Source organism: Thunnus thynnus, chromosome 23, assembly GCF_963924715.1.
Source record: "Thunnus thynnus chromosome 23, fThuThy2.1, whole genome shotgun sequence".
NCBI lineage: Eukaryota > Metazoa > Chordata > Actinopteri > Scombriformes > Scombridae > Thunnus > Thunnus thynnus.
The window spans coordinates 26,420,101-26,436,407 of NC_089539.1; the positions used below are offsets into that span (position 1 = coordinate 26,420,101).

A 16,307-nucleotide genomic window follows, 5' to 3' on the forward strand; every position below is an offset into this window, starting at 1 on the left:
GTTAAATAACCGTGATGTCAATATCGAGCAAAAATAATTGTGATTATTCTTTTTGCCGTAATCAAGCACCCCTACAGAGAACAGAAATTTTCATTTATATGCACACACACACACAAAGCATTTAAATATGTATGTGATAAATTGTTGTCTTTAATAATCAGTTACTTGAACATTTTTCATTGTGCTCCTAATTTTTTTCATTTAGGAACACATGTACATGACAAAAAAGTCAGCACTGAACACTGCTGTCAGGTGTGTAGAGACAATAAGTAACTGCAGCTGGACACAGAAAAATACTCATATATGTGAATGGAGAGTGTGAGTGAACCGCTTGGTGCTCGGGCCCTAATAAAGGAAAAACTGCAGTACAGAGCTACAAATTTTAGTGTTGATTTTATTTTTCTGCAGCACTTTATCACTAAACTGTCACCCTCACTCCATTTTTTCCCTTCCCCTCATAGGTCATCCCCACTACTGAATTATACATATAAGACTTATAATTATTGTAAAATAAATGTTAATAACACCAAACTTCAGACAAAGTTTGTATATAATGTACTGTAAGTATATAGACCTTTCTGCTGTATCCTATAAAACTGAGCTACATTCAGCTGTCACACACCCCCCCCCCCCTTCTTCCCTCCTTCTCCCTGTCAGACTGAGAGCAGGATTTCAGAGCACTCTTCTTGTGAAATATCCTCATAAATCCCACGACTTTAGCCAAATCTTATATTAAAATTCATATTTAGTAGGAATTTTCATCACAAATCCATTGATACAGGTCTGACTTATAGTTTATACGTCAGATGCCTCAGTCTGGAATAAAGTCCATGCCCATAGATTGCCTCCTCATTGGTTTACATTGTAAGGTGCAATGTGGCACTCCAACTTTCGGGGCTTATAAAATCAAAACAGTTCGAGTTATTACAAAGTTTTTAATAACTTTTGTTGTTTTTGTTTCAGGGTGTGTGTAAAATTTACCATAATTCACTTGTAGTGTTGTGTTGCAGGGTTGCAGGGCAGCTGCCTGTGCTTATTGTAGTTGGCCTCTTTGGGAACTTTTTGCTGGGGTGTCTAACTGTTTAATTAATTGACATTTCTTCATAAAGGCTATTATTATTATTATTATTATTATTATTATTATTGTTGTTGTTGTATAGTATATAGTGGCAGCTTTACACTAACTACAAATCTTTAATTAGTAAAGTTTCTTACAGTAGTTTGTTATGGTTTCAGATAATACCTACCAGAATATGTCACAATCTATATAAAAATGAAATAAAGATCTTTTCATTGACACTTATTTGTAGAATGAGAGGAATTGTGCACTTTATGGCACCATAAACCTAACCCTTGATGTGCAGCATTAATCCATTATTTAATGATGAGGTAGACTTTTTATGCAGACTTTTAGGGGAAATTGTATTTCTCTTGATTTCAGGCTTTCCATGAATTTCATCTACTGAAGGGACTTGACAGATTCAAAGAATGGGATCAAATCGTGTCATTTCCAAATATTGACCGCCTGTGAAGAAATGTTTCGTAGGATGTAGAAATACTGTATGTGTCAACAGCACTGACTAATCCCACCCATAGCCTATTTCTTTTTTTCTAAGAACTAACAACACACCCAGCACAAAGCCACACCCAAGCAGCAGTTCCCATCGACAGAAACCACATGTTGGCATTATATCTAAGTCTCAGATCTAAAGTGGTTTCAACATCAACATCATCATCATCATCATCATCATCATCATCCTGCCGGAGCCTCGGCGACCACTTTCTTCCACTGTGATCTGTTGGCAGTCAAACCTCTTGCATCTCTGGCAGTGAGGATGATCCACTCCTTGATGTTGTCAGTCCAGGTTGTCGTCTGTCTGCCTCGGGAGCGAAACACAACGTGTTCCAGTGTGATGTGTTCGAAATAGCAAAGTCTCCTTTGGGTAACTGTTTCCAGAAGTCTTTTCTAGGATGAAATCATTGGATTTCCTTTCAATGTAGGATATCCTGAGGATCCGTCTGTACGTCCACATCTCAAATGCTGCCAACTTCTTTAGTTTAAGGGTCCATGTCTCACAGCCGTACGAGACTACTGGCCAGACGAGACTCCTGAGGAGGCGTATCTTAGTGCCAGTGTTCACAGATCTGTTTTTCCATATGTTCCAGCAACCCAGTCTCACATCAAAATGTATAACAGCTACGTTGGTCCACAATGCAAAACGTATTAGTTTAACAATAACGCCTCTAACATTGTGAGATGCTTATATGGTTTTTTTGGTCTATTCTTTTCTATTGGCCTGTGTCTACGTCACATGACTGTTAAGTGTCTGTCTGTGAAAACAAACAAAATGGCTGCCATTTCTTTTATTTTCAGTGGAAAATGTAACATTTTAGGATAGTTTGAGGATTAAAATGCATTTTGAAGACATTTCTAGTGAGAAATGTGCATTTTGTCCTCATAATCTTTGTTCAGTGAATGTATATGATGTTTAGTTTGTTGGTTATTATGAAACTTGTTTCAGATCTCACCAGAAAATTGTAGGAATTCAGATTCAGATTTTCTTTAATGGTCATTTTTATGCACTTTCGCTTTAAAACACCAGACAAAAATAAGTACAAGACAGTGCAAGACTCAATAAATAGTCAATAAATATAGCAGCTAAAAAGTCAATGAAAAGGTTTTACTGGCCAGTGAAATATAAGTCACATAAAACAGTTCACTCTGCATCTTATCCAGAATGATCACCTTAAGATTTACATGATTGCATCTGTTAGTAGCCTTGTGGTTCTTGAGTGAAAGCTCCTGTATCTTCTCCCTGACTCCATGAGGGAAAACAAGCTGTGGAGGGTGAAAGGGATCATTGATTATGCTGGATGCTCTGCTGATGCAGCGTTGGTTGCTCAGTAAAGATGGCAGCGAGGCACCGATGATCTGCAGTTCTCACCATCCTGCTCAGTCTGTGTCTTTCTTCCGCTCTGCTATTATCAAACCAGGAAGTGATACAGTCAGTGAGGAAGCTTTCAATAGTTCCTCAGTAGAAGATGGTCATGGCTGGAGTGGGAAGGTCTGCTCTTTTCAGGAGGTGGAGGTGCTGTTGGGCCTTCTTGATGATGGCTGTGGTGTTATGACTGGAGGTCATATCATCTGTCAGATGTTCCCCAGGAACTTGGTGCTGTTTACCGTCTCTACCACAGAACCACTGATGGTCAGTGGAGGATGATGGTTGGGGTCAACACGATGGTTCCTGAAGTCAACGATCATCTCTCTGGTTTTGTCAGTGTTGAGGGAAACACTGAGTTTTGCACCAAGCTGTCAGCTGCTCCACCTCACTTCTGTCAGCTGACTCATCTCCATTGCTGATGAGGCCAACGACTGTGGTATCATCAGCAAACTTTATAACGTGAAGGGATGCAAAGTTTTCTATCGTTGCTATGGTGGTTGCTATGGACACTGCTGTCGCTGAAACCTGCGTTGTGTAGTTATCTGAGTTGTTGCGTTATTTTATGTAACTGTTTGATGATGTTATTTCAATAAAAATGTAGATTTTAGAGGCGGAAATGAAGTGAATTTGAAGCTTTGTGATTGGCTGACTGGCGGAGCCACAGCCTGGAAGTATTTCCTCTCTGTAACCATGTTAAGGTTTTCTTTTAATGATATTTTAACATTTCAACACAAAAACACAAGAGTGTCCTTGATAACTCAACAATAGGAGGTTAATGTTAAGACCATCAGTTTTAATTATTTCTCCTTCAATTCTGAGAAATAAAGATTTTTTTGTCAGTTATTGTGAAACTAATAAGTTTTGCATTGTGGACGTGTAGCTGTTAAACATTCTGATGTGAGACTGGGTTGGCTCCAGAGCTTGGTAGTGTTTGTGTGTGCCATTGCTATCCTTCACTTTATATCCTTGCTGTATTCGTTTGTGTCATTTAGTTCTGCGTGAGGTGATGAAGGTGATTAAATACCAGACACAGTATTTTTCCTGCAGTCCAACTGCCTTTAATAAATCATTATTGTTCCCTGAGCTCTGCAGCAAGAGGAACACACTGGACACCAACACTTACTTTATATTTTCAGCCTCCACCCAACACAACCATCAACACGAGCACCTAATGCACAGTCACACTTCGCTGTCAGCAGGCACCTGTTTCCTGTAAGATAATCAATAATACTTAAATATATGGTGTCACATCTGTTTGTACAGCTTTCAGTTCTTGCATTTAGTTCCCCTTTCCAACTATCACAGTACACTTCTAATATCATTCTTTCCTCCACGCTGCTTAGAGGCCTAGGCCACGGTACGATTGGTTTGGTGCTGTGGTGGAAAACTGTCCTTCCATGAATAGGCCAGTAACTGTGCAAAGAAAACATTTACATCTATAAGAGATAGTTCCCAAGGGAATACGGAAGGGGAGGATCAGTAATATCACATTTCAATCTTCTGTGTGTGATGAGCGAAGGCTGCTAGGCCATGTGTACTGGGAGAAATGTGGAAGAGGCCAAATACAGCTGATACATGTTAGAGACACCATTGTTTTCTGTAGCTGAGTCATGTCTGGATTATTACCAAAGTGTTAAAATCAAGCAAGGTGATGTTTAGCAAATAAGCTCCACATTAGGAGGGGTTATGAGAGGTATATAATTTAATGTTTTATGATTTTTCATTAGGTTCTTCATCCCGGGATCAAGGCCTCGGTTTGCTTTGTATTGCTCTTTATGCAGAGTAAACCTGTTCACACTGAACTCTACCAGCTTCCAATCTATTTCTTTGAGTCTTTCTCTTATAAGTTTTGAGTTTAATACTAAGTTGTGAGTTTAATACTAAGTTGTGGGTGACCTGAAGATTTATTGGCCCATCTGAAGATTTCCCACAACAGTGCTGTTTAACAGTTCACAAGTACTGCTGTTGGGCTTGAGTCACTAGGACTACCACGCTACCTGCTGCCTATCAGCTGGTTGTCAGGTTCTGACAACCGACCCTTGGTACTGTTCAGGTCAAATTGACCCGGGACATTATTTGGGTTTTAAAAGAAATATGGAGATACAGTTTTACATAACAAAGCTCCTTAATCTATATTGTCTATCTCATTCCAAACAATATAGATTGTCATGGATAGCGGAGCAGGTGGATCCAAATACAGAGACCAGAAAGACTGGACTGCAGAAAACCACCTTTATTCTCAAGGCTGGGCAGGAAAAAACAGAAGCTGGCTTGGCTGAGCAGAACTGATGACAGAAACATGCAGGCTACTAAACAGGCTGAACATAGAAACACAAACTCAACGGAACAAAGGATCAAACAAAGACTGACTCCCAAACCAAGACTTAAATACTAACTGAACTAATAAGGGAACGGGGAACAGGTGAGCAGACACAAGCGCAGACTGGGAGTGACACTGGGAGGAAGGCAGGGCTGATGAAGGATAATGCAGGGCAGGTGTGAGAAGGAGAACATGAACACAGAAGGACAAAACAAAGAGAAACCAGAAAACCAAAAACACAACAAGCACAGTCCAACCAAGAAAGGAACCGAAATAACAGAAACTCCCTCAAAAAGTCCAACTCAAAAAACAGAAAAAGTCTGAGAGCATCTGATGGACAATGACAACCAAGGAATTCAAAAACAGACTCACAAGAGTCTCCAGAGTCAATGACAGAACCGTGACAACAGATTATATGATTAATATATGATTAATGTTTGCAGTTACTCTGTTAGATCACATCTAACAATGGAAGTGTCATTCATTCTTTATGATAAAGTTATAATTTATGTAAAATATCCACCACAATAAAGACTTGCGTGGCATAAATCATGCTTATCTAGGAAAAACTGAAATGTTTTTATTGATGTTTATTATTTTGAACTGATATTCTCAATTGATTTTCACCTTTCTTTAATTATAATCAAAGCCGTGAAGCAAATACAGGTGATGAACAACAATAGAAACATGAGAACCAAACTTAGATTGTTTTATTCATTTCCTCCAGCGGCTGGCTGTTGGACTCCTCCTGGTGCATCATCTTCAATCTCACTTTCATACTCAGAACTTATTTCTACATTATGCTCTTATTCTGAAACATCCTCCTCTTTCACTTCACTGTGTCTCACTCTCTTCAAATATTAACTCCAATGTCCTCTGAGCAGAGAATCCTTTGCTCATATTGCTGGTGGAGGATTGTGGTTGACGTGAAGAGTCCTGGACTCGAGTACTACAACACTGGGTTGAGCAAAGTTTGCTTTTTCTAAGAATCTAAGCAGGTGTATCCTGCCTAAGCAAGAGTTCTACCTGACAAAGCTAAAAACACCAGCCTGATCGCCAGAATAAAACATTATCTTCGTACGTTTCTGCAAACCACAGATACGTTAAATGACTATGTTTCCGTGTTGGCCATTATCAGTTAAATAATGATGTTTGATGATGTGACAACACTGTGTTTAAGGTCTGGTTAGGTTTAAGCACAAAAGCCACTTGGTTAGGGTTAGGGAAAGATCATGGTTTGGGTTAAAATTTAAAAAATAAAAATAAAAACAACTGCAAATGTTCTGACGTTTCACTGAAAACATCCGGTTTTGTCAGTTGAAATGAGGTCTCGAACCGTGCTCTCTGCTGATTTCCAATTTTCTTCCATCGAACTAACTTTCTAACCATCCACCGTCCCCTCCTCCTCCCGGTGTGAAAGTCAGCTCATACATATCTCATGTGAGTTACGTCGCTTTAACGCTTCTAACTATGTCATTTTAGGAATGTTGATATGATATTAGTATTACACATGTTGAAATGTAGGGATGCAACGTATCCATGGAAACATACAAAGCCAACATTTTATTCTGGCAACCAGGCTGAAAAATACTACAATGCACAAAGCAACACCCAAGCAGCAGTTTCCATCAACATTAACCACATGTTGAGGTTATATCTAAGTTTCAGTTTTTCAGTCTGTGAAGTAAAGCAAACATCTGTCCAGCTCTTCTCACCCTTTGTCTCCCAGCTGTTATAAAAAATTATGATAACACTGTGTGTGTGCTACTATTTTACACAGATCATGAGGAATTGTTCCTGTTTTGAACTGCAACATCATCAGATTCATCAGCTAAGGTTAAAGGAAGTTCAGCACTATATTTGTAAGAGTTGTATGAGAACATGTCATCTGGAGGTCAGTTTTGCAGGTTGGCTCCTCAACAGGAGAACTAAAAAACAGTCATGATGTTATCTATGAAGTCTACACTTGACGGATTAAGAACTGAAACGCCCACCTACACTGTATAAAAACCTGTTGTAGGCGCTCCTCGAGGAGCCTTTTTCTTTGTAACCTCATCCTGTGTGTTGCATTGTGAAACGCTCCTTCTTGCACAAGAAAATAAATTCTGTTAAACTTTGATACTTCGGCTCCAGTCTCTATTGTTTTAAAGGTTATTACGAAGACATTCTTTTGACACCAACACTAGTATAACAGGTTAATGAAGAAAAGAGCAAAGCATCTTTATTAGTTTGTACATGTTGGATCTGATACATCAGAGGATCAGAAAGGACAGTTTGGAAAAAAAAAACTTTTTAGTTTCTGTGATTTGGATCATTTGGTCAAAGTGAAGTTTTTTATATTTTCCAGCTGTGCAAAGCAGACGACTGGATGAATATTGACAGCAGAGTCAGGATTATACTGACAGGAGTCTCTCCAACACGCCTCCTCATCACTTCACTTATATTTCTGTTCATTTTCTGTCCAAACATGAAGGTCTGAGTGTCTGACAGGAATAAAGTTTTATTGATTTGTTATCAGTTGGCCTAAAACTGGTCAAATTAGAACATATTGAGTGAGAATGTAAAAACCTCCAGGCTGCTACAACCAACAAATACACAAACTGAGCTGTGATTGGATCCTTTAAACAGATGTAATACCAGTAATACCAGTAGTGTCCAGCAGGTGTCGCCACTGACTCAAAAGCTTTGACACCATTTTAACCACAGACATAAATACAGTTGCATACAAAAGTTTAGGCCCTTGACAAATAATATATTTAATTGATTTTTTAATTGACAAGATGGAAATACATCCTCTCTATGATATGTAAAACTCTAAATTTTCAGCAAACAATAATGCATATTTAATTTTTATGTCATAAATCAAACAGAAATAAAAACATTATTGTGTGTAAAAGTTTGGGCTCTACATAGTCAGTAGTCAGTAATCCTCCTCTGGCAGATATCACAGCTTGGAAACACTTTTTGTAGCTAAACGTCTTTCAGTTCTTGTATTTGGGATTTTCTCTCATTCTTCCTGCAAAAAGGTTTCTAGTTCTGTAATATTCTTGGGCGTCTTGCATTCACAGCTCTTTTAAGATCTACACACAGGTTTTCAGTAATGTTTAAGTCAGCGGACTATGAGGGCTGTTCCTAAACGTTCAGCTGGTGTCTCTTGAGGTCGGTGGATTTCTGGTGGGACGCTGCACCACTCCTGAGTCTGATCAATCTTCCTGCAGGTTTTTGCAGTCAAATGTGGGTTTTAATTTGTCTTTCTGACCAGCATAAAAGCAGTTCTCTCCCAGAGTTTTCTTGATCTTCCAGATCTCATCTTGACCTCGACAGTCGCCCTAAACTGTTATCTCTTAATTACATGTCACACTGTGGAAACTACAAGCTGACAATACTTTGCTGTCTTCTTGTAGCTTCCTGCACTGTGGGCATCAATAACTTTCATTTTCAGTCTTACACAGCTGCTTAGAGGAACTCATGGCTGCTGAGTGTTTACGCAAGGTTTGAAGAGTCACAGTATTTGTAAAGCTTTGAAACCGGCACCAGTTGACATTTCCTAATGATAATTGTTGACTCGCCTCAGGTGTGCACATGCCACAATGATGTTTTTATTCTGCAATTTATGTCATAAAAAGTAACTATGCATTAATGTTTGCTGAGAATATTGTGTTTTATGTTCCATATCATAGAGAGACTGTTTACATCTTTTCAATTAACAAGTCACCAACATATGCTTCTTGTCAAGGTGGGGGGGGCAAACTTTTCTAGCAGCAAACATCACAGCGTCTGTAAAAAACCTGAAGCTGATCCACCACTGTTGTGATCACTGCAGGTACACTGCAACATCAGGTAAAATACCACAGTACTACTACTGTTAGTATGACAGCTGACTGCAGGAAGCTATCAAGTCAGATATTATTAGTAGCAATATTACTACTACAGTTACTACAGTATTCTCGACCCTGCAGGGCTGCTACTACTGTTACTGCTACTACTACAGCTGTGGTCCAGATTGACACTTGCATTAGATTTTGGAGTCCATCAGAACCAGCTAACACTAGTATCACAATGAGTACAGCTTTTCTTCATTAACCGATTATATTAGTGTAGGGAGAGGGCAAAGGTCAAGAGTGCATTCTCCGCAGCCAACACCAAGTGTCAGAACATCTGAACGGATGTTTGTTTTACTTCACAGACTGAAAAAGCACTTGAGATCTGAAACTTAGATATGACACGTGAGCATGTGGTTCATGTGGTTCATGTTGATGGAAACTGCTGCTTGGGTGTTGCTTGGTGCATTGTAGAACTTTAAGCTGTGTCAGTCAGAGGTGTTGCTTAGGCAGGTTGCTCTTATATAGATACTAAACCTTTAAGTGGTGTTTGGGTTAAAATGACTCATTTCTACTACGGCCACTAGATGGTGTCTGTCACACAAACGTAACTATACGTCACTTTTAACGACTGAATTTAAGACCTGTACTGTTGTTTTTCTTGGGAGGACGGCTGCATTCTACATAAGTTGTAGCAAATCTGTAGAGTTGTGAACAATTTCAACTCTACATTCATTTTATTTACACCTTCATTTGCATTTTTTTACAAAAGCGGAACAGAGAAGATGAGATATAGTGAGAGAAGGGAGGGGAGGTGAAATCATGTGACCACAGAGAGTTCGTGTCGTCTCTGACAGACTATAAAACCTCTGCAGTCTGACTCCTCTCTGCTCTTCCTGCCTCCTCAGCATCTCAGAGCAAGTGTTCAACACAGGTAAAAACTCTTTGACACACTAATGATGAAATACTTTCAAATATGAAGATCAGGATTTTACACCAGATTCACTTAATAATAACTGAACCTAATAGATGTCCTCATTTATCAATGTATTAAGTTCATTATTATGCAATAACATTATGTTTTAACGTTTTTACAAACTTTATGTATTTGTGTGTCACTATGGTGACAAGCTGTGGCTTTGTGGTGAGCTGTGTGTCTATGGTATTTATAAAAAGAGACGACCATGAGTCCTGTAGAAATATTAAGGACCTGCTGTCTAACCAAACCTTTTGACCAGCAGTCAGCATGTCACACTTCTTTATTTGTGTATGTTCATGTTGTACAGCTGTTTTCCTGACTGCAGAGATGGCAGTGCCCTGCACAATCATCATGGCTGGTGTAGGAGTTATAGCCTCTATCCTACCCATCTATTGTTTGGTGAGTAACACATTCTGCTAACAGTGAGGGACATTTTTACATTTACTTTCCACTCCAACATCATGTGTGACAGATTTGTAGACACATCAGAAAAAGTCCTGACAATAACGAGACATGTGCTGTGTGTTTTCTGATTGATGAAACAACATCTGAAGTGTAACTTCATGTTGTGGTAGAAAAACCACAAGAAGCTTTTTTCAAAGTCAGAGCTCCAGCGTTGTTTCCTGTGAGGGAGGAAGTGAAAGCTGCATCAAGGTACAAAGTGCAGAGTTCACATCCTCAGTCCTGTGTGTTCAGTGTTTGGTTACAGTTAGTGAAAGATGCTGCTTTCACTTCAATGTTCATAAACTTTCTCTCTGTATTAAACAGAGACCAGGATGACCTGAACCAGGTGCCATAAACCACAGTCATAAAAACCTAAATATTGCTGTGTCACTACCAGCTGATATTAGTCTGCAAAACAATAAAACATGTTATCAGTCAACATTTTATTGACACGTTCAGTATCAACATTTTCTCATCATGTTGACAGAAAACATCATTCAGACTGCATTACGTTTCCTTCAACCTGTATTTACTGCTGCACTTTATATAAGTTGGTTTTGAATAAACCATAAAACCTTTGTTGTGTAACATCACCTGTTCCTTCCTTCCTCTGCCCACTAGAGCGGTTCTTCCCCACCTCCACCGGATCCAATTCCACTGAACATGGTTCCTGAAGCTGTTGATGACAAGTATGAAGGCTGCACCGAGGAAATGGAGAAGAAAGTTAAAAGCACATATTTCAACAAAGAGAATGTGGGAACATTGAAAATGGTCTGGGAAAAATGTTCAAAAATTAAACACCCAGAGGATGAGGCTCTCACCATAAACCACATGCTGGCAATCTGTGTCTATACATCCAACGACATTTATGCAGAATTCAATCAAGCAGTGCGGACTGGTAAGAGCATCTATGGCAGCACCTTCCCATTCCATTCTTTACATTACTGGCTGACTACTGCCATACAAACCCTGCATAGAAACCAAAAAAAACAAGACTGTCAGACTGCTTATAGAAAAACCAATAAGGAATTCACTGGCAAAGTTAACGACATAATTCGGTTTGGTATGTTTGCCTCCAGCTCTAAAAGAACAAACCTTACTGACTTTGGTAACAAGACCTGCTTTAAAATTGAGACCTGTTCAGGAGCTTACCTGAAGCATTATTCATTGTATCCAGACCAGGAAGAGGTGCTTATCCCCCCCTATGAAAAATTCAAGATAACCAAGATTATTAAAGGTCGGGGTAAATTTCCAGATCTGGAGGATTGTGAGAAGGTCTTTGTTTTGGTGAGTACAAGAGATCAGAGTAACCTAAACTGTAAAGCTGCGCACTAACGAGAGATCAGAGTTTCCTTCTACTGATGGAGAAAATGCAATAAAATGAGTTTTGTTCTGTAAACTATAAATCAATCAATAAATCTATAAATCACTACAACAGCTGTACACGGTTTAGCTCCTAACAACATGTCCATTTCCACTTCCAACCAAAACCTGTTGGCCGCACCGCGTGCCAAACTAAAAGCCAAAGGCGACTGTGCTTTTGCTTCCCCGGCACCCAGACTGTGGAACAATCTCCCAGCTTCCATCAGATCAGTCTGTTGACTGTTTCAAATAACACCTGAAAATGTACTTTTTTAGGATGGCTTTCCCATTAAATTTGATAAATTCAAGTATGAGCTCCTGGCGATGACTGTATGCTGTCTGTGTTCGTATGTGCGTGATGTCTGTATGTGTTCCTGAATGTGTCTTTTTTGGTTTTCTTCTTCTCTTTTCTTGATGTGTCAATATCGATGTAATGCACTTTGTAACATGTTTAAAAAAGTGCCATATAAATAAAGTTTTACTTACTTTCTTACATTTCCCTGATTGATGGCCGGATCACATGATCCTGTTTAAGGTGCAACAGGTTGTGTTTCCACATCATTTATTGTCCAAAAGCCTCAAAAGCCAGTAAAACTGTTTCTTTCTTTTAAAAATTATTATTGTTGTATTGTTTTCATTTTTCATTTTATTTGAAATATTGATTGATGTTGTGGTTTGTTACTTTTTATCAGCACTATAATGTTGTTGACAATGACAGTAAAGCTGATTCTGATTCAATTCAATATTCTCATAACTAACCGAATAAACTCATCACTCATCATCTCCTCCCAACAAACACAAACTGCTCCTGTTTGTTTTCTAAGAATGAGCTGACAGCCGTTTCCTGACATGTAAATTCAACAAGATATTAGAGAAGCATCATATTAATATGTGAAGTTCAGTATAATAATGTTGTGTTTCCAGATGTTTGGATGCATCATATTAACATGTGAAGTTCAGTATAATAATGTTGTGTTTCCAGATGTTTGGATGCATCATATTAACATGTGAAGTTCAGTATAATAATGTTGTGTTTCCAGGTGTTTTAGAGCCTCCTGCAGGTCAGAGGTGGTACTGCTACAGGTAACAGTTTGAGGTTAATAAATGATGTTTTGTGGCTCAGAAGTTTCTTTTCTTTGGTTTGTTCAGATGGAAACTTGAATGAGACGCAGCAGAACGAGACTTTAAATCAAATGTTGGATTCAGCAGTTAACAAACTCGTCATACATTTAATAACAACGTGCAAGTTTATTCATACAGCTATTGATGTAGCACTTTTCTCCTTATGAAAGTAACACAGCAAGTATTCAACCAATGAGAATTTGGTAGAGCATATTGACCAACTAATCAACCAGCCGATCAGGAGACTACAGCCCTACTTAAAATGTATCAAAAGATACTAAAATACTAATTTTGGGCACCTCAAAATCACATTTAAGCAAGAAACTCAATCCCTCCAATTTAGATATTTTATTAGGGATATGCTACCATATAGATTGAGGTTGTTTTAACCATTTGACTCTTAAAGCCACAATCCCCCATTAACGTAATCCCTGACTAAATGTGATTTGTGTAAATAATGACTTTTTTTTCTCCATATGAACTTAAAAATTATGGAGTTAGATGACTTTATCACTTTTGGTGAAGTGGACAGAGAATGGCAAGGGTAGATAAACCTTGATAAACCTTCAGCTTTAGACAAAATAATTCAACCCAACATAGATAAATCAGAGCCAGTGATTTAAAGACTTGAACAGCTTTCAACCTCAATAACATTTAAATCTTCTCTGCTATGCATTTATTTTGTTCCCACTAAACCGAGGTGTTTTACCTCTTCTTTAACTGGGATATTGGATGTGCTACTCAGATCACTGCTATGAACAGCCACAACTTCACATTTTCTAAGGTTCAAAGTCAGACATGATGCTTGATGCTGATGGAGTAAAGATTGATCTTGTCAATTGCTTTTTTAACCATATTCTTGTTTTGTAAAAATAGTGCTGTATCGTCAGCAAATTGGCTAGTCATGAATTCTTTCCCCAGTATTTCGATATCTTGTATATTGGGGAGTTTTTAAGGAATATCGCAATCAATTCTCCAGCTAAAATAGATAATAAAGGACTAATCGGGCATCCCTGCTGAATTCCCCATTTAATTGGGAATCTTTTTGAAGAGCCACTGCCCAGTCTTCGCAGATTCATCAGTGCATCGCTTCCTTAACCTCATCAGCCTTATAAATCTCAGAAGTCATCAGCCTCCAGCAGAGTCTGGACTCCATGGGGGGATTTATCTTGCTGCTGCTCAGGACTGATGTCCCTCGATTCAGAATCTGTCTGTAGAGTCGCAGCGCCAAAGACTTTTGACACAGTAACACTCAATCATCAACATCTTCTGTATAATAAACAATTATTTTTGCTTCATTCACTTGTCTCCCCTGATTGAAATGCTATTTTTTATGGCTATTGATTACACCATTGTTTACACCATTGTTTACACCATGGGGCGGAGCAGGGTAATCAGCTTGGTGAAGCATGTCTACAGAAGAGAAGTTTTAAAGGGTATGTGTAAAGTTTTTGTGTTTATTTGTGTTTTATTGTCTGTGTCATGTTGTTTTATGTTCTGTGTCATGGATCTCTACGGGGGTTTGCCCCGACTTTGAAGCAGCTATATGTCATGTAAAAATTAAAATTAAAAAGTATAAATGGTACCAAAGAAGCTTATAAAAACTCTATCAAATAAATGTACCATTTGTACCTGGAATATCAATGGACTAAAAGGGGCTAAAAAACATAAAGTTCTTAGTCATTAAAGAAAATGTATTGAGACATTGTTTTTGTTCGAGAGCTTCATTTCGAACCCCGGAAATATAATATCTCAAGAGACATGCTACAATCCCCCACACATTTATGTCCTTCATACAATGTTCAGGTCAATTTGACCCACATACACAAAGGGGGGGCCAAACTTTTTCAAACAACTTTACTGCAGCAGAGCGCTGATCCACCGCCGCTAGGTGATCACTGCACGCCACTGCAACATCAGGTACTGTTACTACTGCTACTGCTACTACTATTACTACTACTACTACTACTATTACTATTACTGCCACTGCTACTACTATTACTACTACTACTATTACTACTACTGCCACGGCAACATCAGGTACTGTTACTACTGCCACTGCTACTACTATTACTGCTTCTACTACTACTATTACTACTACTGCCACTGCTACTACTATTACTACTACTACTACTATTACTACTACTGCCACTGCTACTACTATTACTACTTCTACTACTATTACTACTACTGCCACTGCTACTACTATTACTACTTCTACTACTATTACTACTACTGCTACTGCTACTACTATTACTACTTCTACTACTACTATTACTACTACTGCCACTGCTACTACTATTACTACTACTGCCACTGCTACTACTATTACTACTACTGCCACGGCAACATCAGGTACTGTTACTACTGCCACTGCTACTACTATTACTACTTCTACTACTACTATTACTACTACTGCCACTGCTACTACTATTACTACTTCTACTACTATTACTACTACTGCCACTGCTACTACTATTACTACTTCTACTACTATTACTACTACTGCCACTGCTAATACTATTACTACTTCTACTACTACTATTACTACTACTGCTACTGCTACTACTATTACTACTACTGCCACTGCTACTACTATTACTACTTCTACTACTACTATTACTACTACTGCTACTGCTACTACTATTACTACTTCTACTACTACTATTACTACTTCCACTACTACTATTACTACTTCCACTACTACTATTACTACTTCTACTACTACTATTACTACTTCTACTACTACTATTACTAATACTGCTACTACTACCACTACTACTACTACTACTACTAATACTTCTACAGCTGTGGTCCAGATTGACACTTGCATTAGATTTTGGAGTCCATCAGAACCAGCTAACACTAGTATCATAATGAGTACAGCTTTTCTTCATTAACCTATTATACTAGTGTAGGGAGAGGGCAAAGGTCAAGAGTGCATTCTCCACTGTCAAGACCAAGTTTGAGAAGATCTGAACAGATGTTTGCTTTACTTCACACACTGAAAAAGCACTTGAGATCTGAAACTTGTGGTTCATCAATGAAAATGAAAATGTGTCATTGATGAACCACAAGTTCATGTGGTTCATGTTGATGGAAACTGCTGCTTGGGTGTTGCTTGGTGCATTGTAGAACTTTAAGCTTTGTCAGTCAGAGGTGTTGCGTAGGCAGGTTGCTCTTATATAGATACTAAACCTTTAAGTGGTGTTTGGGTCAAATTGACTCATTTCTAATTTTTACTAAAAGAAAATTATACAAAGATATAATCTTTCAACCTGAAACTTCATGGCCCAGGGCTACTACTACTGTTACTG

General features: G+C 38.5%; 2 protein-coding genes across 3 annotated transcripts in view; one reads left to right on the plus strand and one right to left on the minus strand.

Moving 5' to 3' along the window:
- The window catches only part of LOC137176009 (ecto-ADP-ribosyltransferase 5-like), a 55,353-nt gene that overhangs the window by 19,342 nt on the left and 19,704 nt on the right, over window positions 1–16,307 (minus strand). The window lies entirely within an intron of this gene.
- LOC137176019 (ecto-ADP-ribosyltransferase 5-like) lies at window positions 9,966–12,833 on the plus strand. The gene is made up of 3 exons (XM_067582047.1): window positions 9,966–10,017; window positions 10,370–10,461; window positions 11,128–12,833. The coding sequence occupies exons 2-3, from the start codon at window positions 10,390–10,392 to the stop codon at window positions 11,839–11,841; spliced, it is 786 nt and encodes a 261-aa protein (XP_067438148.1). The 5' UTR covers window positions 9,966–10,017; window positions 10,370–10,389; the 3' UTR covers window positions 11,842–12,833.